Source organism: Aulostomus chinensis, chromosome 20 (assembly GCF_037954235.1).
Source record: "Aulostomus chinensis isolate RoL2024-O1b breed Wild chromosome 20, RoL_Achi_v1.0, whole genome shotgun sequence".
NCBI lineage: Eukaryota > Metazoa > Chordata > Actinopteri > Syngnathiformes > Aulostomidae > Aulostomus > Aulostomus chinensis.
The window spans coordinates 7,301,897-7,328,398 of record NC_141339.1 but is presented as its reverse complement, the minus strand read 5'-3'; the positions used below and the strand labels follow the sequence as shown (position 1 = coordinate 7,328,398).

Genomic DNA, 26,502 nt, shown 5'->3' with positions numbered 1-26,502 from the left:
GGACAGCTCAAAAAATAGAATTAACCCCCCCCCCCCCCTCCTGGGAGAGAAGTCGAGTAGTAGGTATTAGTCATTAATCTCCATGTGACTCATTGGACACAAATACATCCTGTAAAATGTAAGTTTTAATTTGTTGAATCTCACATTGAGCATTTCTATCTTTTTTCTGTATTTCTGCATGTTTGTCTGTGTGTGTGTGTGTGTGTGTGTGTGTGTGTGTGTGTGTGTCCCTCCCTGTCATCAGCTGCAATTGTCTCCAGCGAGCAGAACCCTGTCATCATCATAGCGGTGGTGGCCGTGGCGGGTACCATCATACTGGTGTTCATGGTGTTTGGCTTCATCATCGGGAGAAGGTACGCTCTCGCGGGCCCCATTGACTCTCCGCTTCTGTGAGTCTCCGATTGTCGATTAGCCTCTCTGTCACTCACAGGCCCCCACATCTGTGGAGACATCACACTGCACACATGTGCACCCATCATCTTGTGGCATGCTATGCTAATGGGTTTGGATGTGATCATTTTCCCCCCAGTACCAACAAAATTTTTAAGCTATTTTTTTGCAGAGCTATTATAAGACAAGTACTCCAGAGACAGTTTTGGCTCTGTATTCCTTAGTGTGTGTGTGTGTGTGTGTGTGTGTGTGTGTGTGTGTGTGTGTGTGTGTGTGTGTGTGTGTGTGTTTGCGTGTGTATGTATTGGGCGGAGAGAGAAATCCTAAAGGCCGCATGAGGTACAGCATAGTTTTTTGTTTTATTGACAAACATAATGCACCCTGCTCACTATCATTATCACCCTTTCCCCTTATACATTTGTTTTTTTTATCTGCACATATGACACTTCTTTTTAAATGTGTGTCCTATGATTAACACAAAAAGCTTTTTTGTGTCAACAAGTTCACCTTCTTCTCTTAGGCATAACCAGAACATGCAGCAGAATCAGACACACACTGATAGAATAAGCCTAACTTAATTTCCCACGTGGTCATTGTCTATGATTTATGTGTTTTAGATAGATTTAAATATAGTCACTTAAAAATCATGAAGCAAAGAGCAATGAAAGCAATCATCAACTGATTCTTGATTTTGTTTCACATCAAAATTATGGCCTTGTGAACAGGTACCCAAAGTGGAATTTTTATTTGCCTTTTTCGTAACGCTTTCCCTCAGACAGTGTCAGGGTTTTAAACAAAGTTGCCTACCACCACCAGTTTTTTTCAAAAATATTTTTATGAAAAAAACTGAACATTCAGAGACAAGTGCAAAGCCTCTACAAAAGCTGTATTTTTGCAAAACAAGATGTACTGTAATTTTCAAGCATAAAATTGGTTTTCAAGTATGAAATTGATTCAATATATGCTTTATTCCTTTTATTTTTTCAAATTAATATGGATACTTGATTTCAGATACTACAACTTTTACAGTGGTTAATTTGGACAGCTCATGTCTTACGTTTAAGAAAATACAGGTGTGATCAACTTATTCATCTCTTCTTTTTTATCAGATAATTTGTAATGTAGTTGCTAATTTTAATGTTCTGTTGAATCAAACAAAAGATGTTTACATTAATTTAAGCCTTGAGCTCTAATTTACCATCAGATTACAAAATCAATGGCAAACAAATTACAATTTCAATGCAGAAATGAGGGGACTATAAAATGATAAATATAGTACTGATTAATTCAAGAAATGGTATGGGGGGGGCTATAGAGTGTTAGTATATTGCATTATGTACATTAAGAACAAACACTTGACACGTTATTGTGTGTTTACAGCAAGTACATGTCCACCAATTGACTCATTTCACCTTCCCATTTCATCTCTTTTTTTTTTTTGTACTCAAAGACGTGCAACAAATTATCTGCCTATAGGAACATTTAAAACACAAAAATACTTTAATATTACATGTTAATATTATAAGATATGCTGAACAGTCTTTAGCAGTGCTTGTATTATTTGATATGTTACGTCATTAGATGGTCGAGGTATTTTTCCGGACAAGGCTGTTGGGTTCACAGCTAATGTTGCTCAGCTGGGATTCTTAAGCGATTTGTCTTGCACAGCATGAGCTGCCACATTAAGATTACTATAATTTAGAGTGTTTATTCTCTGCAAAATCTGTTGATTTTATTTACCTCTTCCTCCTTCCCTGTATAGGCACTGTGGGTACAGCAAAGCAGATCAGGAGGGAGACGAAGAGCTCTACTTTCAATGTGAGTGCCCACACACACACACACACATCTTCTCTCTCTCTCTCTTTCTCTCACACAGATGTATTAGGTACACCTAGATAAAACTAATGCTGATTAATACTCTCTTCAGGAGGATTACATTTTTCACTTTGTCTGAGATCTCTTTAAAAAAAATTGTTGAAAGATAGCCAGCTATGTAAAGTGAACGGCAGAAGATAGATAGATAGATAGATAGATTTGGAAACAAAGGGCAGGGGTATCAGAACTTAGAGAAAGCACATTTGAGTCCAGGTTGGTTACCGCTTACTATGTGGCAGACCCACTTCAGTAGCCAGCAGGTGCCACCTGCCTCAGGCAAAAACTTTTTTAAAAACCAACAAAGCTTGTTTGAGGCCTATTGGAGAGATTTCCCTTGTAATATCATAAAACTAACTCTAACCCTAGGGCAATAGAAGCTAAGATTAGATAAGTACATTCAACATGTAGACCCATTTTTTTCTGATATGTGGCATACAAGTCATCAGAAGACATGTTTTCTCAGATCTGCTGGCATCTGAGATGAATGATGTGGTGCAGTGGAGGAAAATCTCAGCTGAAGCACAATGCATGTGTCATATTTACCTACTGAACTGGATAACATGTTTTTCTTCTACACTTATCTTAAAGAGACCATATTATGGAAAAAAACAACTTTTTGTGATTGTGCATATATATGTTTGGGTCTCTCATGTTTCTACTAGGGTACTAATTGTGAAATAAGAAAACACAGTCATTGCGATGTGTGCTACCTTACTCTGTAATCTTGTATTCAAGAAGCCGCTCAGATTTGTTGCCCTATGGCAGATCTCAAGGGACTTGAAATTTAACTGTCTCCGAATTGTGCTTTATGGGTGTTCCACCCATGTTTTTTTTTTTTTTTTTAATTTTCTGACTGTGCCTTTTTACTCTGATTGATGGCCTTTGGAGCTGTAAATACAGTAGGAGCTATCTGACCATAAATACCTGCCAAGGTTGGTAAATAAACCACCAAAATACAAATATTAAAGTTGGAAATGGGTATGGTATGTGCCTTTAGTGTCTTGACAGCTGGGCTTATGTTATGAGCCAATGTTTTTGTGTCTTATGTCAAGTATGTATCACCAGCATTTAAACTTCACTGGGTAATAGGCCCCACAAGGGTCTTTTAATTTCAATCCTTAATTTCAGTTTCGTTTTGTTTTTTGTAGAAAATCTCTTACGAACAGTGTTATAAGCCACAATTCTACTGTAAGTGTTTAGCAATGAAAATAAAATATTTTACATTTCCCTACATGGCAGAGAAAAATCTTTATGGTTTTATTAACTCACCATAATATATACAATAACACATGTTCAAAACACATAGCTTGTTATTAATTTTAGTGAAATGCATGCAGATCATTTTGTTGTAGTTTTTTTTGTTTTTTTCCGCAAGATTTTCCTCGAAACCATGGAAATGTCATTAAAAATTAATGGAAATATTATGGTAAAATGATGTGATGTTGGAGGTGTATGTACCACAATGTGTATGTACCAACATAGTGAAGCAGATTCACATAGCTGGAACTGCAGGGAGGTGAGAGACAAATGGCAGCCACATGAAAGTATCATGCATAGGTTACCCAAACTAACCTTCCATTTTGCAATGAAATATTCTGTTAAACTTCTGTTGACGCTGTTAAGTGATTGTTCAACAATTCTCTCAGAATCACAGGTCTCAGTAACTGTATATTTGCCCTCAAGTGTCTGCTGGTGTGCAGTGTTCATATATAATTATAGCAGTACCCTCTTGCATTTCTACAGTTAAATTTCCAGGCACCAAAACATACATTGATCCTGAAACCTATGAGGACCCAAACAGAGCTGTCCATCAGTTTGCCAAGGAGCTGGATGCCTCCTGCATCAAAATTGAGCGGGTTATTGGAACAGGTGAGTCCATCCTGTTTCTCTCAGGTACCAGTCATTCTGTGCACTCATATATCACACAGCCAAATATGTGCATCTTGAATAGGAACAGGCTTTATGCAATGTGTATTGATAGTGCAATTTAAAGTAGGGGGAAAAAGTTCATTATTACAATTAATATGTGAGCTGCAGGAGCAAAGATTCAAACTCTTGAAAAAATGCTGCCTCATGGGTTTTCCAGAGGCGGTCAATGACGATATCTATGCATCTCCAGCATGTCTTATTATAGGTCTTGGTTAGTCTCCCCTGAGTATAACAAGATGTTCCAATTTGTATTCTTCCATAGAGCAGCTGCTTTGTCTCAAAATATACCAATAAATTTGTCATTGTGAAGTGCTTGTATTTTTTTTTCAACCTTCACTCAAGAATAGTTTCATGCCACACAGGAGAGTTTGGGGAGGTGTGCAGCGGCCGGCTAAAGCTTCCTGGAAAGCGGGATGTGTCAGTCGCCATCAAGACACTAAAAGTGGGCTACACAGAGAAGCAGAAGCGAGACTTTCTTTGTGAGGCCAGCATTATGGGACAGTTTGACCATCCCAACGTTGTACATTTGGAGGGAGTAGTGACAAGAGGTAATCATGCTTTAAGTCGACACAGATAAATCTTATTCATAGTTCAGAACATTGTCACAAGTGACTATATATCTGACTGAATTTGCTGCTCTACCTGTGTAACATTTTCTAATCTACACATGACATGGCCAAACTATGGTGTGAACCCAAGTGCACAACTGAGGGAGGGAACAGTATCAACAAATTTATTGGCAAAGTACAAACAAAAGGTCACTTGTGGCTAGGAAAAAAGAGCTAAGCTACAAACTCAAAATCACTCTATTAAAGAGGAAACCTATGACCAAACAAACAAACTCAAAATCACTCACAAAAAGGTGAGGATCTGGCTAGACAAAGGAACAATGATTTACAGAATTCAATGACACAAGGATAAAGGTATGGACTGGCTCAGGTAGGTCTGATGCGACGGACAAGACGAACTAGCACAAGACAAAGAGAAGGGGAGACTTCATATACACATGAGGTGAAGGGAAACAGGTGGACACAATCAGGGTGGGAAGACAATCAGACCAGCGGGAAACACACCAGGGGGAAGGGTAAGTAACCTGAAATGAAAGGAGAGTTAGATTTCAATAAAAATGGGAAATCACAAGACAACATAGACATAAGGTAAACAAAGACCACCACCAGGATTACTTGGACATGACAGTACCCCCCCCCCCTTCTCAGAACTGCTCCTGACAGACCAGACACCTGAGGATGATGATCAAAGAAGTCGGAGATGAGATCATGAATTTTCTCCAGGGCCATAGCCCTCCCAGTCCACTAAGAATTGTCTGCCCTGGCGCCGTTGCGCACAGCCAGAAGCTTCTGGACAGAGTAGACTGGACCATGGTCGACCTTCCAGGGGGGAAGGGTCTGGCTGCGGGAACCATGGGGCTTTCTTTGACGGGCTTGACCAAGCGTACTCTCAGGGACCAAGGTAAATGCAGGCGAACAGAGGAGGGACCAATGACCTTAGACACTGGAAATGGACCCACAAACTGTGGAGCCAACTTTCTGGAGGTGACATGGAGGGATAAGTCCCGTGTTGAGCGCCAGACCTTCTGACCAACCTGGTACACAGGAGCAGGTCGGCACCTCTGATCTGCAGTCCTCTTCATATCATCCACACTCTGAAGAAGGCTCTTGCCCAGATACAGTGGCAGCGCTGGACCATGGTGTGAGCAGATGGGACCATGATCTCACTTCTTGTCTCCCAGAAGACAGGGGGTTGGTAACCAAAGACACAGTGGAATTTTGACATACCAGTGGCTGAGGTCAGGAGTGAGTCGTGGGCATACTCCATCCACAACAAGTACTTGCTCCAGGATGCCAGGTTCTGCAACACCAGACAACTAAGGCATGCCTCTAACTCCTGGTTGAGATGTTCTGTCTGACTGCTGGATTCAGGGTGGTACCCTGAGGTGAGGCTGATGGTGGCTCCGATGAGTTTGCAGAACGCCTTTCGGAATCTGGAGATGAACTGGGGTCCCCGGTAAGGTACGATATCCTTGGAAAATCCATGGATGCGAAACACATGAATCATCATTATTTCTGCCAGGCAATTTTGGCAAGGCAATAAAATGAGTTATCTTGGAGAATCTATCCACCACTGTGAGGACAGTGGTCTTACCTTCAGAAGCTGGGAGCCCAGTGCCAAACTCCATTGATATCTCCGCCCAAGGACGAGTTGGAATTGGGAGTGGCTGCAGCAACCACATCCACACTCTGGAGGAGACCTTGTTGCAGGCATTGATGGAGCATGCCTTTACATACTCCCCTGAACCTCTTGCTCCTTGGAGGGCTTGGTGTACTTCTGACTCCTGGATGGCAGGTGAGCAGCGAGTTGTGAGCCCAATGGATCACCTGTGGGCACATAGCAACAGGGACAAACAGATGATTCACTGGACAACCACTCGGTGATGGGTTCTCACCATTAACTTGATTCACCTCAGATTCTATTTGCCAAGTTACTGCTCCTACCACATGGCTCAGTGGTAGGATGGGTTCAGGTTCCTTGGCAGTGGGCTTGGGTTGAACAGATGGGACAAGGACTCAGGCTTGGAGTTCTGGGACGACAGCCTGTGAGACAGTACAATGTTAAAACAGTCAAAAAAACAAGGTCCACCTGGCTTGGTGTGAGGTCAGTCTTTTGGCGTTATGAATAATATTCTAGGTTCTTGTGATCAGTCCAAACAAGGAAGGGAAGTTTTGCACCCTCTAGCCAGTGTCTCCAGTCCTCTGTGGCTATTTTGACAGCCAATAACTCACAGTTTCCAATGTCATAATTCCTTTCAGCTGGCGATTGCTTCCGAGACAGGAAGGCACAGGGGTGGAGCTTGTAGTCTTTTGCAGAGTGTTGAGAGAAGACTGCTCCAAACCCTTTATTGGGAGCATCACCTCCACCACAAACTGCCAACTGGGATCAGGAACCATGAGGATGGGGGCGGTAGTGAACCATGCCTTTAGCTGCTGGAGGGCTTCTTGAGCTTGAAAAGACCACAAGAACAGAGTCTGGGGGGATGTGAGTGCATGGCAAGGAGCCGCTATGGCACTGAAGTTTCTGATAAACTGCCTGTAAAAGTTATCAAATCCTAGGAATTGCTGAACCTTTTTGCAGCTATCCGGTGTAGGCCACTGTGCCACAGTGCTAATTTAGCCAGATCATTTGTACCTTTCAAGGAGCTATGATGAAGCCAAGGAAAGATACAGTGTCACTCATTCTTTTCTGCTTTTTTTGCAATTGATTCTCCAGCAACCGCTTGAGAACCTGGTGTACATGGCCAAGGTGTGAGTCTAGATCAGGGGAAAAGATCAAGACGTCATTGAGGTACACATAGAGAAAGTGGTTCAGAAAGTCTCTGAGATCATCAGTAATCATGGCTTGAAATAAAGCAGGAGCATTAGTAAAACAAAATGGCATAACAAGGTATTCATAATGACCACTAGGTGTGTTAAACCCGTCTTCCATTCATCCCCTCTCGGATAAGCACCAGGTGATATGCATTTCTCAAGTCTAATTTAATGAAAATCTTGGCCTGCTGAAGCTAGTCAAAAGCAGTTGACATGAGTGGCAGAGGGTACCAATTTTTAACAGTAATATCATTGAGTGGCCCGTGATCAATGTATTGTCGGAGAAATCCAACCTTTTTCCCCACGAAAAAGAATCCTGCCCCTGCCGGAGACGAAGAAGGGCGAATAAAGCCTGCTTTTATAGAGGACTCGATGTATTTAGTCATGGCCTTCTTTTCTGGACCAAAGGAATAATACAGCATCCCCCTGGGGATAGGGGCCCCTGAGGTCAAGTCAATAAGTCAATCATATTGTCTGAGGAGGAAGAGAAGTGGCCTTACTTTTGCTAAAAATGTTTCCCTGATCATGGTAGCAAATAGGAACAGAAGATAGAGCAAGGGGCTCTGAGTCTGTGTCAGTTTGAGCAGAGACAATGTTAAAAGCAGTTTTTACATTCAAATCATGGCATGACTTTAAACTCTTGTTTTTTTACAATCCCCGGACCAGTTCAAACTCTTCCGGTATTCCAGTCAATGTGTGGGTTATGTTTTTGTAACCAAGGCAACCCCAGAGTAATGGGGTGCTGAGTAGAGTTATACAAGGCTATATGAAGCACATGAGTTCATGGTGGTCACCCACAATTATTTCCAGGGGATCAGTATTGTGAGTCACTTTGAATATCAGCCTCCCATCAAGAGCCCTGGCCTTTAATGACTGGGATAACTGTACAGTTTTAAGGTTAAGTTTTTGGGTGAACTCCCTGTCCATGAGGCTCTCATCTGCCCCTGAGTCAATGAGTACCCCAAGAGACGCATGGATTTCATGATGTTTTACTTGAATCTTGGTTAATCCTTGGGAAGGGAAGTCAGTGGAGAAATGCCTTACCAGCACCTTCCTGTCTACTGGTGAGCCCACTGTCTTTGCCAGACACACTGTGAGGAAATGACCTTGCTGCCAACTATAGAAACAATGCCCTTCCTGTAAGCAACGACAGCACTCCCCTGCAGACAGTTTGGCTTGTCCCAGCCACATGGGTTCCTCCACCTCCACAGAGGGAACCTGTCTTAGTGGAGTCGGGCTGGGACTTTGCCAACTGGGTGCAGGAGCTTCAGGGCAGCACCGATGGCACTCACCTGATGCTGCCTCTCAATTTCGGTCTTGTCGTCGCTCTTGCAAACTATTGTCAGTTCTGATGGCTAGAGAGTCCTTTGAGAAAGATATCATGAAGAGCCATGGGATTCCATCCACTGTCTGTGGCTAGGGTATGAAAGCAGATGGCATAATCACTCACCGAATCCATACCTTGCTTGATCTTACTCAGTTCATGAGCCTTCTCTTGGCTGGACGAGATGGGATCAAAAGACCTCCTCAGAGCCTCACTGAAATCATCAAGGGATTCACAGATAAATGATCCACAAGACCACTCAGCTGCAGCCCAGGCCCTTGTTCTCCCAGTGAGATGTGAAATCATGAATGCCACCTTCGATTGTTCTGTGGGAAAGGCTGATGCAAGTGTTCATAATGCATATCACAGTCAAGTATGAATGATTGACATTTGCCAGACTACCCCAGAAAACTTCTCTTGTGGAAAAAGGCGAGGAGCTGTGGCCTGGAAAACAGGCACCGATGATTCTCCAGGCAAGGCAAGGGCAAGGCAATTTTATTTGTAGAGCCCGTTTTCACAAACAGTTTGTCTCAAAGGGCTTTACATGGCATCATAACAACATCCTCTGCCCTTAGACCCTCACATCGACTGAGGAAAAATTCCATTGAAAACTCCTTTAACAGGGAAAAATCTGAGAAACCTCAGGGTGAGCAACAGAGGAGGGATCCCTCACCCAGGACGGACAGACGTGCAGTAGTAAAAGTAGTCAGAGTGTCTGCCTCTCTAACCCATGGAGAGAGCTGGTTCCACAGTAAAAGAACAGTAACTGAAGGCTCTACCTCCCAGTCTGTTTTTAGAAATACTGGGAATCACTAAAAGACCTGCATTCTGGGAGCGGAGTGCTCTGGTAGGACAGTAGGGACTAATGAGTTCTTTCAAATAGGATGGGGCTTTATCATCGAGAGCCTTTTAAGTCAGCAGAAGGATTTTGAAGTCGATTCTAGATCCTACAGGAAGCCAGTGGAGAGAAGCTAAAATGGGAGAGATGTGTTCTCTCTTCTTAACTCCTGTCAGAACCCTCGCTGCAGTTCTGGACTAGCTGGAGACTCTTTAGAGAGTATTTAGGACATCCTGACAGGAGAGAGTTGCAGTAGTCCAGCCTAGAAGTGATAAATGCATGCATCAGTTTCTCAGCATCACTCTGGGAAAGGATATTCCTAATCTTAGCGATACTGCGCAGATGGAAGAAGCCAGTCCTAGTCACATGCTTTATGTGGGAGCTGAAGGAAAGGTCCAGGTCAAAAGTGACTCCAAGGTTCCTTGCAGTTGTACTCAGGGTCAGGGTGATGCTATCTAGAGTAGGTCCAAACACGATGACCTCAGTTTTATCTGAATTTAGCAGTAAGAAGTTAGAGGACATCCAGGATTTAATGTTTTTCAGGCAGTCTTGCAGATTAGTAAACTGGCTTGTGTCATCTGGCTCCATCGACAAGTAGAGTTGCGTGTCATCCACATAACAGTGAAAGTTGATTGAGTGCTTCCGGATTATGTCACCTAATGGGAGCATGTAAAGAATGAAGAGAATCGGTCCTAAAACTGAACCCTGTGGTACACCATATGTAACTCTGCTATAATCTGAATGGTCATTATTAACATTAACAAACTGAAACCTGTCAGATAAATCGGACTTAAAGCATTTTAGGGCAGGTCCTTTAATCCCAATTTCATGGTCTAGTCTCTGAAGCAGGATGCTGTGGTCGATGGTGTCAAATGCAGCACTGAGGTCCAAAAGTACAAGTACAGAGACGAGACCTCTGTCTGAAGCTATAAGAAGATCATTAGAGACTTTGATCAGTGTTGTTTCAGTGCTATGGTGTTCCCTGAATTCAGACTGGAAGGCTTCAAAGAGATCTTTGCTGTGCAGATGTTCATGTAACTGCTCCAGGACAACCTTCTGAAGGATCTTGGAGATGTAGGGGAGGTTGGATATAGGCCTATAGTTGGCTAACACATCTGGGTCAAGAGAAGGTTTTTTTTAAGTAAAGGGTTAATGACAGCCACCTTCAAGGCCTGTGGCACATTACCTGTGACTAAGGAAAGATTAATTTGGTTCAATATAGAAGTGTTGACTAGAGGGAAGGCATCCTTAAGTCGTCTTGTCGGAATGGGATCCAGCAGACAAGTGGCTGACTTGGAGGAAGTAACTGCAGAAGTTAAGTCTGACAAGTCGATGGGGGAGAAGCTGTCCAAGTATGCACCAAGTCTGGGAGGTGCTTCTATCGGAACTGTAGTCTGTCCTCCACTACTGGCAATCTTTGTTCTAATATTCACAGTCTTTTCAGTAAAGAAAGATAGGAAGTTGTTACTGCTGAGAGTTGGGGGGATGCATGGCTCAACAGCACTATGGTTCTTGATGAGCCTGGCCACAGTGTTGAAGAGGAACCTGGGGTTGTTCTTATTCTTGTCTCTTAAGGATGAGTAGTAAGCACTTCTAGCATTAGGGAGTTCTTTTTTATATATTAATAAACTGTCCTTCCAGGCTTGGCAGTCTTCCTCATGCTGGCTGGAATGTGTCTTCCTTTCCAGTTGTCTCGTCTTCTGTTTCAAGGCATGCAGCTCTGGGCTGTACCAGGGAACTATTCTTTTTTGGCTGATAACCTTCTTTTTCAGGGGAGCTACAGCATCAAGTGTCCCAAGGAGTGCTGCTGCAGTGCTGTCCACAAGATAGTCTACCTGCATGGGGGTGAAATCAGCATAACTGCCCATTATATTACTGCAAGATGTGGCAGCAAGCTCTGCTGGAATAAGCTCCTTAAATCTAGTAACAGCGGTGTCAGATGAACATCTACTGAAGCGGGATTTTTTCCCTGGTAAGATATAATTTGTTAAAGTAAATTCAAATGTAATTAAGGAGTGATCAGACAAGACGGGGTTCTGAGGAAGAACTGTGATGCGGTCAGCTTCTATTCCATAAGTGAGTACGAAATCAAGGATGTGATTAAAAGTGTGAGTGGGTTTGTGTACCCTCTGACAGAAACCAACTGAATCAAGAAGCGACTTAAACGCAGTGGCCAGACAATCATCATCGACGTCAACATGGATGTTAAAGTCACCCACTATAATGACTTTGTCTGAATTCAATGCCAAGTTTGACAGAACGTCAGGGAATTCTTCTAAGAACTCAGAATAAGGTGCAGGAGGCCGATACACCACAGCAAGTAAGAGCCAGCAGCCACTGGGTTCGGCGTGGGTCCTGTGACTGTACGAGGAGGATCCTTCACGAGATGTCTGAGAAGCTCCTCCACTTGGGCCGTCAGGTGGTTTACCAGGGAGGACATGGCGACCTTGAACTCCTCCCGCTATCTCCATCATTCCCATCCCATGGAGGGAGGATATCAGTTCCTCCTGCTGAATTAACTGGGCGCCTTGAAAGTGGACGGCCGCTGACAGGTGGCTTGAGACAGCTGGGTTCATGCTGGCTAGTTTGTAATGACATGGCCAAACTATGGTGTGAACCCAAGTGCACAAATCTGAGGCAAGGAGCAGTATTGACAAATTTATTGGCAAAATACAAGCAAAAGGTCACTCGTGGCAAGGAAAAAAGAGCTAAGCTACAAACTCAAAATCACTCTATTAAAGAGGAAAACTATGACCAAACAAACAAACTCAGAATCACTCACAAAGGGGAGGATCTGGCTAGACAAAGGAACAATGATTTACAAAATTCAATGAGACAAGGATAAAGGCATGGACTTGCTTAGGTAGGTTTGACGTGACGGACAAGACGAACTAGCACAAGACAAAGGGAAAGGGAGACTTTATTTCCACATGAGATAAGGTGAAACAGGTGGACACAATCAGGGTGGACAAGACAATCAGACCAGCGGGAAACAACAGGGGGAAGGGTAAGATCCCTGAAACAAAAGGAGGTTTAGATTTCAATAAATCTGGAAATCACAGGACAACATAGACATCAGGTAAACAAAGAACACCACCAGGATTACTTGGACATGACACATAATAAAAGGAGCACATAAGAACTTTTAATTAAAACCCAATGAAACATGCAGCTAAAAAGTAACTTAGAGGAGGTTTCATAATCATTTATTGTGGAGCATTTGTGATCAAACAAAATGGTAGGTATAAATTAATGATGTACTTTTGTACATTTTTTGTGTTTTTTTTCCCTAGGAAAACCAGTGATGATTGTCATTGAGTACATGGAGAACGGCTCTTTAGATGCCTTTCTCAGAGTGAGTTTCTCGTATCTCAAAGCATAGGAGCCTTGAAGCGGCATATTTATTTTTCTTTTATTCACATTTTTTTTTCATATTTTACCTAAGATACACACATATTATATTATAAATTGTTTGCTAGAGCTGCTGAAGTGTTGTGACCTACATTTCCCACATTGTCACTGAAGACTGCTGACCTGCCTGTGTTTCCCTGTGCCCTGTAGAAACATGATGGCCAGTTCACAGTCATTCAGCTGGTTGGGATGCTGCGGGGTATAGCAGCAGGAATGAGATATCTTTCTGATATGGGATATGTCCATCGAGATCTGGCTGCAAGAAACATCCTTGTCAACAGTAATCTTGTATGTAAAGTGTCTGACTTTGGCCTGTCAAGAGTGATAGACGACGATCCTGGGGCTGTCTACACAACAACCGTGAGTCAATTAAAGCCATTGCACTTTCTACTCAAACCTCTGTCTGAATTTGCTAATGAAGCCACAGCTGGTGCACACAAACCATTTCAATATGCAAAATGTACAACCTTCAATTTTGGAACTGTTAATGTTAATCATATTAAAAGCCAATGAAAAAGGCTACTCTCGCTCTACATATCTGTTGGCTTGCTAGGTGTGTGTGTGTGTGTGTGTGTGTGTGTGTGTGTGTGTGTGTGTGTGTGTGTGTATTCTAAACACTAAATGTCCTGTGCTATTTCTGGAAGAAAGTGAGTAGTCCAGAAAGCAGAGGGAATCATTTGTCAACCTGATCATGCACTGTTTTTGTGAATATTCAGTCATGCCCTTAGGTCGGTGCTATAATGCGCCAGTATGAAAACAAATCACTACGCAAACTCATTTATTCCTTCTTCTATCAGGCTACTAAATGCTGATAGTCGCCAACTTGAGGATACTTAGCCTTAACTAATTCTCTGCACTACCAGAGGGTTGTTTTGTTTTTCCTCCATGATATGGCTTAATGTTTTTTTAAGCTGTTGATCTGTGATCTTATTTTAATTTTGATTTTCATGCAAAGAGTTAAAAAAAACAAGATTGTATAAATTTTTCCAGAATAATGCAGAATGTTAAAAGTCATTTCCAGATAATTTTGAAGCCATTGAAATGTAAGGAATTTTATCTTGACGGAAGTTGCTATCCTGAATTTTAATGAACAGGGTGGAAAAATACCAGTCCGATGGACTGCACCAGAAGCCATCCAGTATCGCAAATTCACATGTGCCAGTGATGTGTGGAGTTACGCCATTGTCATGTGGGAGGTCATGTCCTATGGAGAACGGCCCTACTGGGACATGTCCAATCAAGATGTGAGTTGTACCTACACAGTAGTAGAGACTCTGTATTTTGGGAACCCTTGTGAAATATGTATCACGAAGGAGTTAAGGTTAAGGGTCATAAGTAAACCCTGAAAATATCCATATTTTTTTCAGCATCTCAAGTCCTCTTCTGTGATACAATGCAAGGAAGTACATTTAGAATAGCCAATCATTCAACTGATTCCTTTATTTATTTTTTTTATTATGGCAAGAACTAATTCCACTTAAAGGAGAATGACAAGGGGCCCACATTGGTTTTTAACTCTTTTAATGAGTATCATTTGTAAATGAGATGCTCTAACAATAAATAACGATAATTACTATAAGAAATAATTTATATTTTTTGCCATGAGATAAGTTTCTTTGTGTCATATGAGGAGTGCTGGTTTTGATAGAATTCATCTGCAGAGGAAGCGGGTTGTGGCAGAGCATTTTGGTGTTGCATGCCTGAAGCTGCAGGTGGGTAGTTCACCCTCCTAAAGTGACTCCGTGGGTCAACAGGTTTGTGGCTGTTTTTCACTGCTGTTTGACTACTGCACAACTGTGTTCTAACTTTTTTAGGGTACTGTGACATCATTTTTTTGTCTGTCAACTTCTTTGAGGAATTGAAGTGGAGGGACAGGCGAAGGAGGGGCTGGTTTAGTTTAAGTGAGGGAGCAAGTATCATGTCACACACAGGGAAAGAGAGAGTGGTGCAAGGTGAGAGAAACAGGATAAAGTAAAAACAATAGCAGCTTGTTGAAGCCGAAAATGAAATGTACTCTATATGCATCTATAAAGTACATACATTTTTCTATGATTCAGTGCTTTTATTACTACAAGATGTCTTGCTCCAGGTAGTAGCTTTTGGAACATTAAGGGCCTGATTTACTAAAATCACAAATACAGAGAACTTAATAGCCTGTGCATTCTAAGATATAGCACATTTTACTGGTGTGTACTTGGCAGGTAAAGAGAAATTGTGTGATTGACAACAGGTGTAAACTTTGTGGAGGTGGGAGTATTTAAATAAAGATTTTGTGGGTTTTAATTTTCACTTTCACTTTCAATTTCAATTTTCACTTTCCTTTTTGTGCAGCCATTGGAAAGGAGGGAGTGGAACACATTGTAAGAGAGAAAAGAAGAATAGGGAGATAAATGTTGATTTAATTTTCTTTAGACAACAGTGCTAGGTATGTTCTGTTTCATTTAATTATAGGCCACATCAAGAATTTATTTTCAAAAACAGCCAGTAAGAGCTTTTCTAAAAATTAATTTAAATTTAAGAATTTAAGACATTCAATTAATTCATTTAAGACATTATATGTCAACTTTTTTCTCAACATTGTATTTTGACTTCATTCTTGACATTGCATGTCGACTTTTTCTCGACATTTCGATTTTTTCTCAAAGTGCAGGATGAAAAAATATCTACCTCCACTCATTTTTTTTCCCTCATGGGTGGGCCTAATACTCTTCTGTATATATTATTTGTTCTGTCATGCCAAAAATGTTGGGCAATGGGTGAAAATATCTCAACAAATTCTGTCATTTCACTTATGTCAGTTAACACCTTGCTCTCAAATGTATTATATACAGATGTAATTTCAGTCACTGAAATTGCACTCTGACTTGTTAAATCATGTTCTTTGTGAAATGAATGCATTTGCATTTTCTCCTCCCAGTATTATGCACCCTCAGGTAAAACCACTCCATGTTGCATATTCATAAAAGCAGATGTGCCAAATCAACATTTTACAATATCATGCTAATTTTTAAGATACAATCCTCAGTAATGCATTTTGAATAGATCTGTTTGCACATGTTTTGTGTGTGGTATCATTTGCACATGTTTTTAACCCCCAAATCAAGTACCAGTAGACATTGTGCATCACTTTAAATCTGCATGTGTCACAACCATCTAATAGGGAGAATGGATTTCAAGAATGAGAAAGTTTCCCCATATTCTTCCCTAATTTCTCCCAATTAACATATCACACAGTAATCACATTTGGTGTTTATTCTTGGAGAGCCCTCATCAGAATCGCTCATGAAATTTGGGCTCACCTCATTCTATAAAATAAAGCTTGAAGCCACTGAAAGGAGAGTCTTGAAATTATGTGAAAATAATGTTAGGCTTTTTTTATGATTCATGGAAATGCGAATCATTGCAAGTGTTGCAAGATCTGATAATCATGATTTATATGCAGCTTTACTGTAAATTAAAAGAGCTGACTGCTGACATTGCTTTTTTAATGTTACAAGTTACTATAATATTGCTTTAGTCACAGTTCTTTTCAAAGTCCACTTCAGCTAGCTCACTTGAAGCTGTTAGGGTTAGGGTTATTTTCATGTACCTTTTGTCAAAATAAGTACATTGACTCATTGGACTTTTGATTCCTATATGGTGCCTAGAGATTAACACCCACATTAGGGCCAAAAATAATTACGAGACTCCGGCACTCCTAAACAGATGCCCGCTGATTGAACAGACAGATTTTAGAAATGCTAGACAAGAAAGCTGGGTAATAAAGGTTTGTTTTTTTTCTTGTGTTCTGATGTTCAGCTATTTGACAGACATCAATGTCAGAAATTTTGCGTTTGTCAAGATGTCAACATCCTCTTGGAATGCAGGAAGAGCATTTTTTGTATCTTTCCAGCATTTTCTGTGTTTTGACACATTTTCCTCCATGACTGATTCTTGTCTGTGCTATCCTGACAGGAATAGCTGATGAGTAATTGCAAAAATGTACACAGCTCCTTATCCACACAATAAAAAAGGTCTGTAACCAAAGGTCTGTTGCACTTACTGTTCCCAGTGGGCTTCTAATATACTCTGCTAAACTAAATGAATGATGCAGAGTGACAGTCTTAGTTGAATAATAGATTTAATAATTTCCATGAGAGAAAAAACAAAGATGCAAGGGAAGCCCAAAAGAGGCTTGATATGTGGAATTGTCAGAATTAACATTACGATAAACAGTGTTGTTCAAGGATACAATATATACACAAACCCATCGTCGTCTACCGCTTATTCCTTACTAGTAAGGGTCGCGGGGGGGCTGGAGCCTATCCCAGCATCTACGGGCAAGAGGCGGGGTACACCCTGGACAGGTATATACACAAATGTATTCAAATATTTTTGAGAACCTTACACAAATGCTCATACCTGACAGATAAGTTATCCTTAGGTGCCGTAATAAGGCAAAATGAGACATGCCTAACTAAGTCCCTACAAGGACTGTGAATAACAGAAAAGATCTGTGTAATGTTTTGTCACTTAACTCTGCTCACTGAGATATGCACTGATATGTCTGTTAGTCCATAGGTGTCAAATGATTGAGAGGTAGACCTAGTCCCCACCCCCCAAACCCCAATCAGATTAAATTTGGACACTTTATGTCCTGGTGCATGTGCAGTAAGACGTAGTGTACAAGTCTCTTCTGTGCAATTGTGGTGTACAGCCAGGTTTTCAGGCAAAGGAGTGCAGAGAACAATTTCTAAAAATGCCATTTGTTATTAATTTGTTTGGTATACATTTGTGGCTTCAGCCACAGACAGTAGGGATGTTGTGGGACCCTCTACACCTCTACCTCCAGTGCCCTTAAAACCATGCTTCCATGATAATGCGGGGATACTCTAAACTGTTGGAGCAAAAATGGAGATATACTAAGTTTAATGGCTCGTATTCTGAAAGTTCAGAAATAACATTAAATACTTGATGCAATGTTGGTCAGACCCTCCCTGGTAAAAGCATAGATCTTTGAAATTTTGCAAGTCCAGTGTGTCATACGGATTTACTGTAATTGATTTGTCATCTCCAGGCTGAAGATGAAAGAAACTCTTTTTGATTTGATGAAAACCCACAGAACCACAGAGAAAAACACTGTGTATAACTTCTTCTACTGTATTTACGAGCTAAGTAAACACCCCATAAAAATATTTTTTCACTCTGTACTTTGGGCATTCATGGTTCTAAGAAGAAGTTAAGTAACTTATTTTTAGATTGCCAAAGCATTATTAATAACCCACAGGCAATATCTAAGGGTATTTACATTATTTGCTGACAGTAACAAGGTAAAACTCCATTTCAATAGTTGGACATCTTGTGTGGTTTGTTACAATTTTTTATTAAAGACAAGAACCAAATAATTAAGTGTAGGGAAAAGAATAGGTTAGAGTAGGGGTGCCAAACTGATCCAGTAAAGGGCCGTGTGGCTGCAGGGATTCATTCCAACCAGGCAAAAGTAACACCTGATTCTATGTAAATCAACTAAGCTGTGCCCATACAGCTCATTTGTTGGATCAGGTGTTGCTTTTGCTTGGTTGGAATGAAAACCTGCAGCCACACGGCCTTTTACTGGATCAATTGACATCCCTGGGTTAGAGTAAATGGTCTGAGGTGGGGTAATCCTAAAGGGTGGTCTTGATGACTCAATCTCTTTTCCATCTCCAGGTCATTAAGGCGATAGAGGAGGGCTACCGTCTTCCAGCACCCATGGACTGTCCTCCAGGCTTGCATCAGCTAATGTTGGATTGCTGGCAGAAAGATAGGGCAGAACGTCCCAAATTTGATCAGATAGTTGGCATCCTGGACAAGATGATCCGCAATCCAAACACGTTGAAAACACCAGTTGGAACATGTACTAGGTGAGGAAATAGAAGCTTGTATAAATTATTATTGAAACTATGGTTTCAAACATCCATCCATTTTCTACTGCTTATCCTGTTGTTGTTGGAGCCAATCCCAGCTGCCTTCGGGCGAGAGGAGGTATACACCCTGGATGGATAACTAGTCCCTCGCAGGGCCAACACGTATGGATTCGCCCTCACAGTCACACCTACTGGCAATTTAGAGTATCGGATTAACCTGGTCCCCTCTTGCATGTCTTTGGACTGTGGGAGGAAGCTGGAGTACCCAGAGAGATCCAATGCAGGCACAGGGAGAAAGACCCCGTGCTCAAACCCGAAACGTTCTTGCTGAGAGGCGACAGTGCTAACCACTGCACCACCATACCTCCCTAGTTTCAAGCAATAAATCATATTTACTTTTATTTTAGCACATTGATGGATGATTCAAATTGTCCTGAAGATGACTTAGACTCTGTCGTTCACAGATAAATCTCAGGGGATCGATAATCCAAAGCAGCTTCCATGGCTTTATGGTCAATAGCAGGGTTTTTAAATCAATCTCTACAATGAGTTCCTGGTAGTTTGAAGTGCAGTTGGAACTCCAGAGTCACTCTGACATTTGTCAAATGAATTCTGTTTGCAGTCAGAACATATTTTCTTGAGGTGAGACTGAGACTCAGAGGGTACAAAAAAGCAATGGAGACTATGTCTGCAAGTGTGTTCGAATAAATAATTTTCGGTAGCAGAATGTTGGCATGGTGCATCTGGTGAATTTTGTAACTATTGAAGGATCCAATCAGCTGGATTCCCCTACTCTTGATTTTGTCATCTCATGCATGGAATATTTCTTTTTCACTGAAGACCAATATTTTTCTGTGCTCATCCCACAGACCAATTAGTCCACTGTTAGATCAGAGCACACCAGATTTCAATACTTTCCGCTCAGTGGGGGAGTGGCTGGAAGCCATCAAGATGGAGCGATACAAAGACAACTTCACAGCAGCTGGCTACAGTTCCTTGGAATCCATAGCCAGGATGTCAATCGAGTAAGTAAAGCCCTCAAGGGTATAAGCCTCATTAAAGAATATTAGTACCAACAACATTTAGAGGTGTAGGTGAAAAAAAAAGTTGAATTGAAAAAACTAAGATATGAAACTGAAAGTCAAAATCTTGAACTTCCATCCATCCATCCATCAATCCATTTTTTACAACTTAACCTGTTAAGGGTTGCGGGGGGGGCGGGGGGGGGGGACTGGATCCTATCCCAGCGGCCTTTGGGCAAGAAGTTGGGAACACGTTGGATGGGTCGCCAGTCCATCATAGGTCTAGCACATATAGACAGACAACCACTCTCACAGCCACAGCTATGGTCAATTTAGAGTATTTGATTAACCTAGTCCCCATTTGCATGTCTTTGGACTGCGAGAGGAAGTCAGATTACCTGGAGAGAACCAACACAGGCACAGGGAACACACGCAAACTCTACACAGAAACACCCCATGCATGAGCCAGGGCTCAAACCCAGAACCTTCTTGCTTTGAGGCAACAGTACTAACCACTGTACCACAGTGCTGCCTACAATCTTGAACTTGAATTTTTAAAGATATAGTGTTACATTCCAAAGTTGTTGTTTTTTTAAAATATAACTATGATCCAGTTCAAAATGTGTAAAATTTGTGAATTATTTACTTTCACACAAAACCTTTATATATATTTTGATTAACCATCATTAAAATGTTTCAAAGAATATTCCAAAATATGCCTTACCTGATGTTTCTGAGATCAAAATTTCCTTCTTTTTTTTCCTAAATGATCTAAACTTTTGGTCTGGATTTGTTCCCATACCCCTTCACCCAAATTTATATAAATCAAATTTGTTGCATTTTGTTTTAAAGTACAGTAGAGTTTTGATAGTCTTCTATTCCATTTGATTTGCAAGTTCCCGTAACTACATTTAGTAATACCCTTATGAAACCGAGGAGCTAGTGTCACCAGTGGGGTTTCAGACTGGTTTTAAACAATGGCTGTTGCACTTGGGTCTCAATTTTACCTAATAGTTACACCGGTTTCACCATCTGGGCTGAAGCCTTCTTCTTGTTTCACAATATTATTTTGCAAAAATTAGCAATTAAATAACAATGCCACAGGAAGTTAGAAACAGTCACCAAAAACAGTAGAAATTAACTTTACATCAGCACAAGTAAAGCAGGGATCCCACTCATCCTGGAAAACCTGGAAATTAAGTTTTCCACTCATGGGAACACCTAGAAATTGATTAGAATAACCAAATTCCTGGAAAATAATTCATGTTTTGCTCAAACGTTTTATATATTTTATTTAACTTTTTACTTATCTTAATACGCTAATAGAATATTAACTTTCTTGAAAGTAGGTTCTGCTTACATTGAACTGTTATTTATTGGCTGTTATGTATTTATCTATAAATGCTAAACAAGAAGTGTAGAAAACTCTTTTCAGTTTGTCAGAGCTCTGCTTTGTGGCTGTGGTGAGAAAATGTGAGAAAATGTTCCACACTTCTCTAGTAGCTGAAGTACATGAACAAACAGCTCTGAAAGTTTCCATAAACTGTTGCACTTAATGTTACTTGTTGTACTTGAAACTTTTCAATTTTACCAGAAGATAGAAAGGCAGGGTAGAATGTGAAGGAGATGAAAGTTTAAGGAGGAGTGGAAAGCCAATCCAGAGTTAAATTATATGACCTATTATGTGCAAGTGTAGTAATTTCCTGGAAAATATTTCTTTAAAAGAGTGGGAAAGTTTCATAAGATTTGATGAAATTTGTCAATGAAGATAGAAAAGGCGAGTGATGGCTTTTAGAAAGGTGAAAACATAGTGACAACTTTATGGTGACAAAATTACATGATGTAAGCAGACAATGAGAAAATTACTGGATGTTGGTTAAACAGGGACCATTAACAGAGTGTATAGTAATGCATTAGTACTGAGAAAACAAATAATTAAGTAATTCTAACCTTCTCAGTTTCTCATGAGGAATTTGAGACAAACTTACCATTGTTATTGTTAAAAAAAAACTCAAACACATCTGATCATATATCAGATGATCATGTGGCCAAAATGTCCCAAATTGACACTAAAAAACAAACAAACTACGAAAGAATATTTGATGCTTCATAAGTGTATATCCACCAATCATCTTTAGCACTGGAACAGAACCTCCTCTCTTACTCCTGGACCACATAGCCTCCATGAATTAAATGTGTAGCCATTTTTTTTTTTTAATAAAGTCATTGTTATTTAATTTTTTTATATTTATTGTTACATTTTCTTCCCCCTCACTCATGATAATAAAAAAAAAAACAACTTGCAGTTGTATATTGATTGTTTGGAGCACCACATTAGTCATCACATTGATTGATGTGTTGTCCTATCTTTCAGGGATGTGATGAGCTTGGGGATCACACTGGTTGGACATCAGAAAAAGATCATGAGCAGTATACAAACTATGAGAGCCCAGATGCTGCATCTTCATGGTACAGGTGTTCAGGTCTGACAGACAGTAACAGGCCAAAAAGAGTCTGAAAGGGCAAACAGAACTTGACTGAAGTAGAGCAGTATCTGGGCAAGAACCTGGGATCATCATCATCAAAATCAACAGACTTCTGTCATGTCTGACACTTCCTGCAGCATCTGGAGTGAAAAACATTCCTTTGTTCCTCGGTGAAGGACTGTGGACTGTCTCTTCGTAGGGCTCTGAAGAGAGGAAATGGGCAAAAAACATCAAAAAAGGAAACTACCTACCAAGGAAACTTCAGTTTTCTTTTCTTTTTTCCTTTCAAAAGCGCTTGAGGAAGGAATTAAACCACATATCAAATGGCGCATTGGAAGAAAGTTTGTGTTTAACTGAATGATTTATGTGCACACTATGGCTATGGTTTCCTTTAAAAAAAAGACTGCCTTCTTGTGGCAGTTTTAGTCAAAAGTCTGGTTTCTTCCAATTATTTTTTCATTTTCCTTGTTTCAGCCACAGTGAGATGTTAGGGTGCATTCTTCCCTTATGTTTGAACTTGACGACAGGGTAAACTCACTTTCATCCAAACAGAGTGGGAACTTTTCAAAGGTACCTTTGTGTTTACACATGTTGGACTGTTAACAGTGACTTGTATTTTCCTTCATGTACAGTTGAAGTGAAAATGGTAACCTTACGTACTTACAGGAGTGTTTTTGATGTCTTCATCCTTTCAGTTTTTATTAAGAAATTATTTTGAAAGTGTGCAAGACTGAGACGTTAATTTTTCCTCTATGTCAAAGTAGCAATATCTCTGTCTTAGTGTTCATCACAGGAAATATTTGCATTTATGAACATTTATTTGTGAGTTGAATGTTAAAGCACTGTTGAAAGATTGTATTGAAGCCACCATAATGTTTTGTCATCATCATTTTGCCTAAAATATTGCACACAGGGTCTTTTATTTTTCAGTGATAAATACATTTTTATAAAGGTGGATCCAACAAAAAAGGAAGCTCTTAACCTGTTACTGCCTTAAAATGTGTTTTACTAAGTATTGCCACTATCTTTGGCAATCCAATGGCAATGCTTTTTGTGGTTCATTTTGAGGGTGGGCGATCAAGATTAGCTCAGTGTTTTGTTTTATTTACCTTGTAGTATGATGTCTTTTTATCTGCAACTTGAACTGGTGAAATCAAATTCAAGGACATGGTTTAATGCCAGGGACACAGTCAGTGAAGAAGAGATGAACTAAATAGAGCAATAACTACCAGGTATAAATGGTTCTCACCTGAGATTTTAAGGTGCTAGATGTTTCAGTGTGCTGTGCTGAGAGAAAAACCCTTTGGAAAGATTTGGTTTCTGCCAGACATTTGACATGCCATGTCATCAGATTGAATAATCATGTAGTATTTTGCTATGTTAAACAATTGATGATTTTCTTACATGGAATGGGAATTTTGAATCGGGTAACTGTAGATATTCAGAAATTACATTTCCAAACACAAGATGGCAATTGACCTTGCTGACATCATCAGACACCAACACATCACGAAGAAATTAAAAAAGCACCCTTAAAGTTTGTGTTGGAAAATGTGGGGTCAAATCATTCCTGAGTAAAGTTCAACTGTCCCTTTTTTTTTAAAGCAACAATGTAACTCCCTTAGTTATTCATACATCTGTGCTGCTCATTCAAAACAAGTGTAGATATGTTTCATTGAAGCATTTCCTCAATTCTGCCTCAAGGCTTTCAGAACAAAACATGACGAACAGACTAGGGGGATACTGCAGAAATTATTCTAAAAATCATTATTCTTTCTCCACTTGTTTCAGTGCAGTACTTTTTAAAGAAAAATAAAGCGCAGTTATCGTGCAGCTTAGTACCCATCTTTTCAAAGAAATGCTAAATTGCTTTGGCCTTTCTTACTCAGATATTTGTATAAATCATAAAAATGATCACAAATGAGTTTTAAGCTCACTGAAAAGCAGTAAATCATTGGCAGCTCTTTTCAATTTTCATTGTTTCTTGGCCTCTGGCCACAGTGAGCCAGATGCTTCCTTGTTCTCTATGTGTCCTTCCATTCACACTAAGCTGGCATGGAAACCTTTGAAATTGATCTTTAGAGTGGATAAATGTAAAAGGCAGGGAAAACTAGAAATATATAATCCTGGTTAGATGCAGTGCCTGTGATGACTCTAATATGACAGTAAGACTTCTTAAGTCAGTCACGGGGGGGGGGGGGGGCAGATATAGTCAAGAGAAGAATGTGTAAAGCAGACCTACAAGACTGCGGAAACACACGTCAAGAAATTACAGATGGTCAGGGCAGTTGGTTACACCTTGCAAAAGCAATTCCTTGAGTTTCTTCAAAATGGAATCAAAGAGAATAGATTTGGAGTTTAAAATGATCAACACTTGCAACCAAAAAGGTGTTTATTCATTTGTTCAGTCACCAGTAAATGCATATTTCTGATTAAGATTTTATTCGTGTGAATAAAGAGTTCTGCTTGCTAATCCCAATTTATTCTGCTGGAAAAGTTTTGGTTGTGTCTCGTGCATGAGACTCATCCTGAAAGATAGGTCAGTACACATTTCAGTTGAAGTCTCACCCTTGGGACTTGGCTCCACAGCAAGCAAAATATTTGGATTCCTAAGGAAAAGTATGAGGGATTTCCATTTATATACTAAGAATCACAAATGTACTTTACTTGAATTAAAACACCCTTTTGCACTAGTAAAACATGAAAGTAACTCTACTCAGAGACACAGGAGATGCAATTTAACTACACTTGCAATGCTGCTTATTGTGTCATTTAAACCTGAAAACGATCAAATATTGACCAACAGATCTATTAATATCTGTCAATTTTACATTTTAACAAGTCCTATTTTGTGATATCGATGGGAAAACAATAAAAATAACTAAACTTTGAGTGTCATTTTATAAAAATAGTTTAGGTGACAACAGAGCAGAGCATCATCAAGTATATTGTTGTTAATGAATTACTGTTGATGGTGCAAATCTTTCAAAAAGGACCTCAAACAGAATGCAGTGACGTGTAAAATGTGTATTAAACATTTGCTGGCTTAGTGTGGATGGATGTTTCGATCAATTTTCACATGGGAGTCTGTGTGATGAGGCACGAGTTCTCTCTCTCTCTCTCTCTCTCTCTCTCTCTCTCTCTCTCTCTCTCTCTCTCTCTCTCTCTCTCTCTCACACACACACACACACACACACACATACATTCTCACTCCTTTTATCCATACAGCAAAGCTCAGCAATTGGAGTTTATCCAAACCTTTGAATTGAATACAGACACAAAGTCATTCAGTCAGCATAAAATTCTCTTGTTCACAGCCAGCATTCTATACCCCTGCCCCACGCCCTACCACCAAGACCCCCCCCCCCACAAACACACACACACACACACACACACACACACACACACACACACACATCATTTGATTTTAAAAAGAGGGCCCCTGGAGGTCCCTCAAGGTAGAATGCCACTGTCCTATTTCCTTGTGCTGGGAAACAGCAGTTTCAGCCAAACTGAGATTAAGGCCAGGATACCATCGATTTAACATCCATATCTACTGTAACCTTCGTCACAAATAACTGTCTTTTTCAGCTTGTTTTACAGCTACTTTTAACTTCAGGTTGCTTAGCTCGGGACACAAAAACTTTTGTTGTTGCTCTATTTCAACAAAAACAAGATAAAAACAATTAAAAATATATTAACAAAAAATCTATCTGATGTTAAAGGCTGAAATCACTACAAGTAGATAAAGTATAAAGTTATTTTTTAAATATTGTGGTTCAGCATTTTTTGTAAGGTAGGGAATAATTCCAAAAAATGCAGCACTGTTGATTGTTTTGGAAAAAGTCACAATTTGAGGGAATCTTTGTATATGTTTTAACTGTAAATTGTACATTTATTTATATTGGGTTTTTTTTTACACATTACAGGAGGGAGCTCTGAATACATTGAAAATGCAC

General features: G+C 40.2%; 1 protein-coding gene across 2 annotated transcripts in view; it reads left to right on the top strand.

Moving 5' to 3' along the window:
* Window positions 1–24,739, top strand: part of epha7 (eph receptor A7) — a 102,252-nt gene extending 77,513 nt beyond the window's left edge. The window contains exons 8-17 of one of the 2 annotated variants that reach the window (XM_086190211.1): window positions 245–353; window positions 2,153–2,208; window positions 4,009–4,134; window positions 4,557–4,742; window positions 13,033–13,094; window positions 13,301–13,510; window positions 14,245–14,394; window positions 18,839–19,032; window positions 19,905–20,060; window positions 22,432–24,739. In XM_086190211.1, the coding sequence (XP_086046337.1) occupies window positions 245–353; window positions 2,153–2,208; window positions 4,009–4,134; window positions 4,557–4,742; window positions 13,033–13,094; window positions 13,301–13,510; window positions 14,245–14,394; window positions 18,839–19,032; window positions 19,905–20,060; window positions 22,432–22,546 (1,364 nt within the window). In that variant the 3' untranslated portion in view covers window positions 22,547–24,739. Of the gene's footprint in view, window positions 1–244; window positions 354–2,152; window positions 2,209–4,008; window positions 4,135–4,556; window positions 4,743–13,032; window positions 13,095–13,300; window positions 13,511–14,244; window positions 14,395–18,206; window positions 18,797–18,838; window positions 19,033–19,904; window positions 20,061–22,431 lie in introns of those variants that run through there. The other variant, XM_086190212.1, reaches the window with a different exon arrangement.
* The last annotated feature ends 1,763 nt before the right edge of the window (window positions 24,740–26,502 follow it).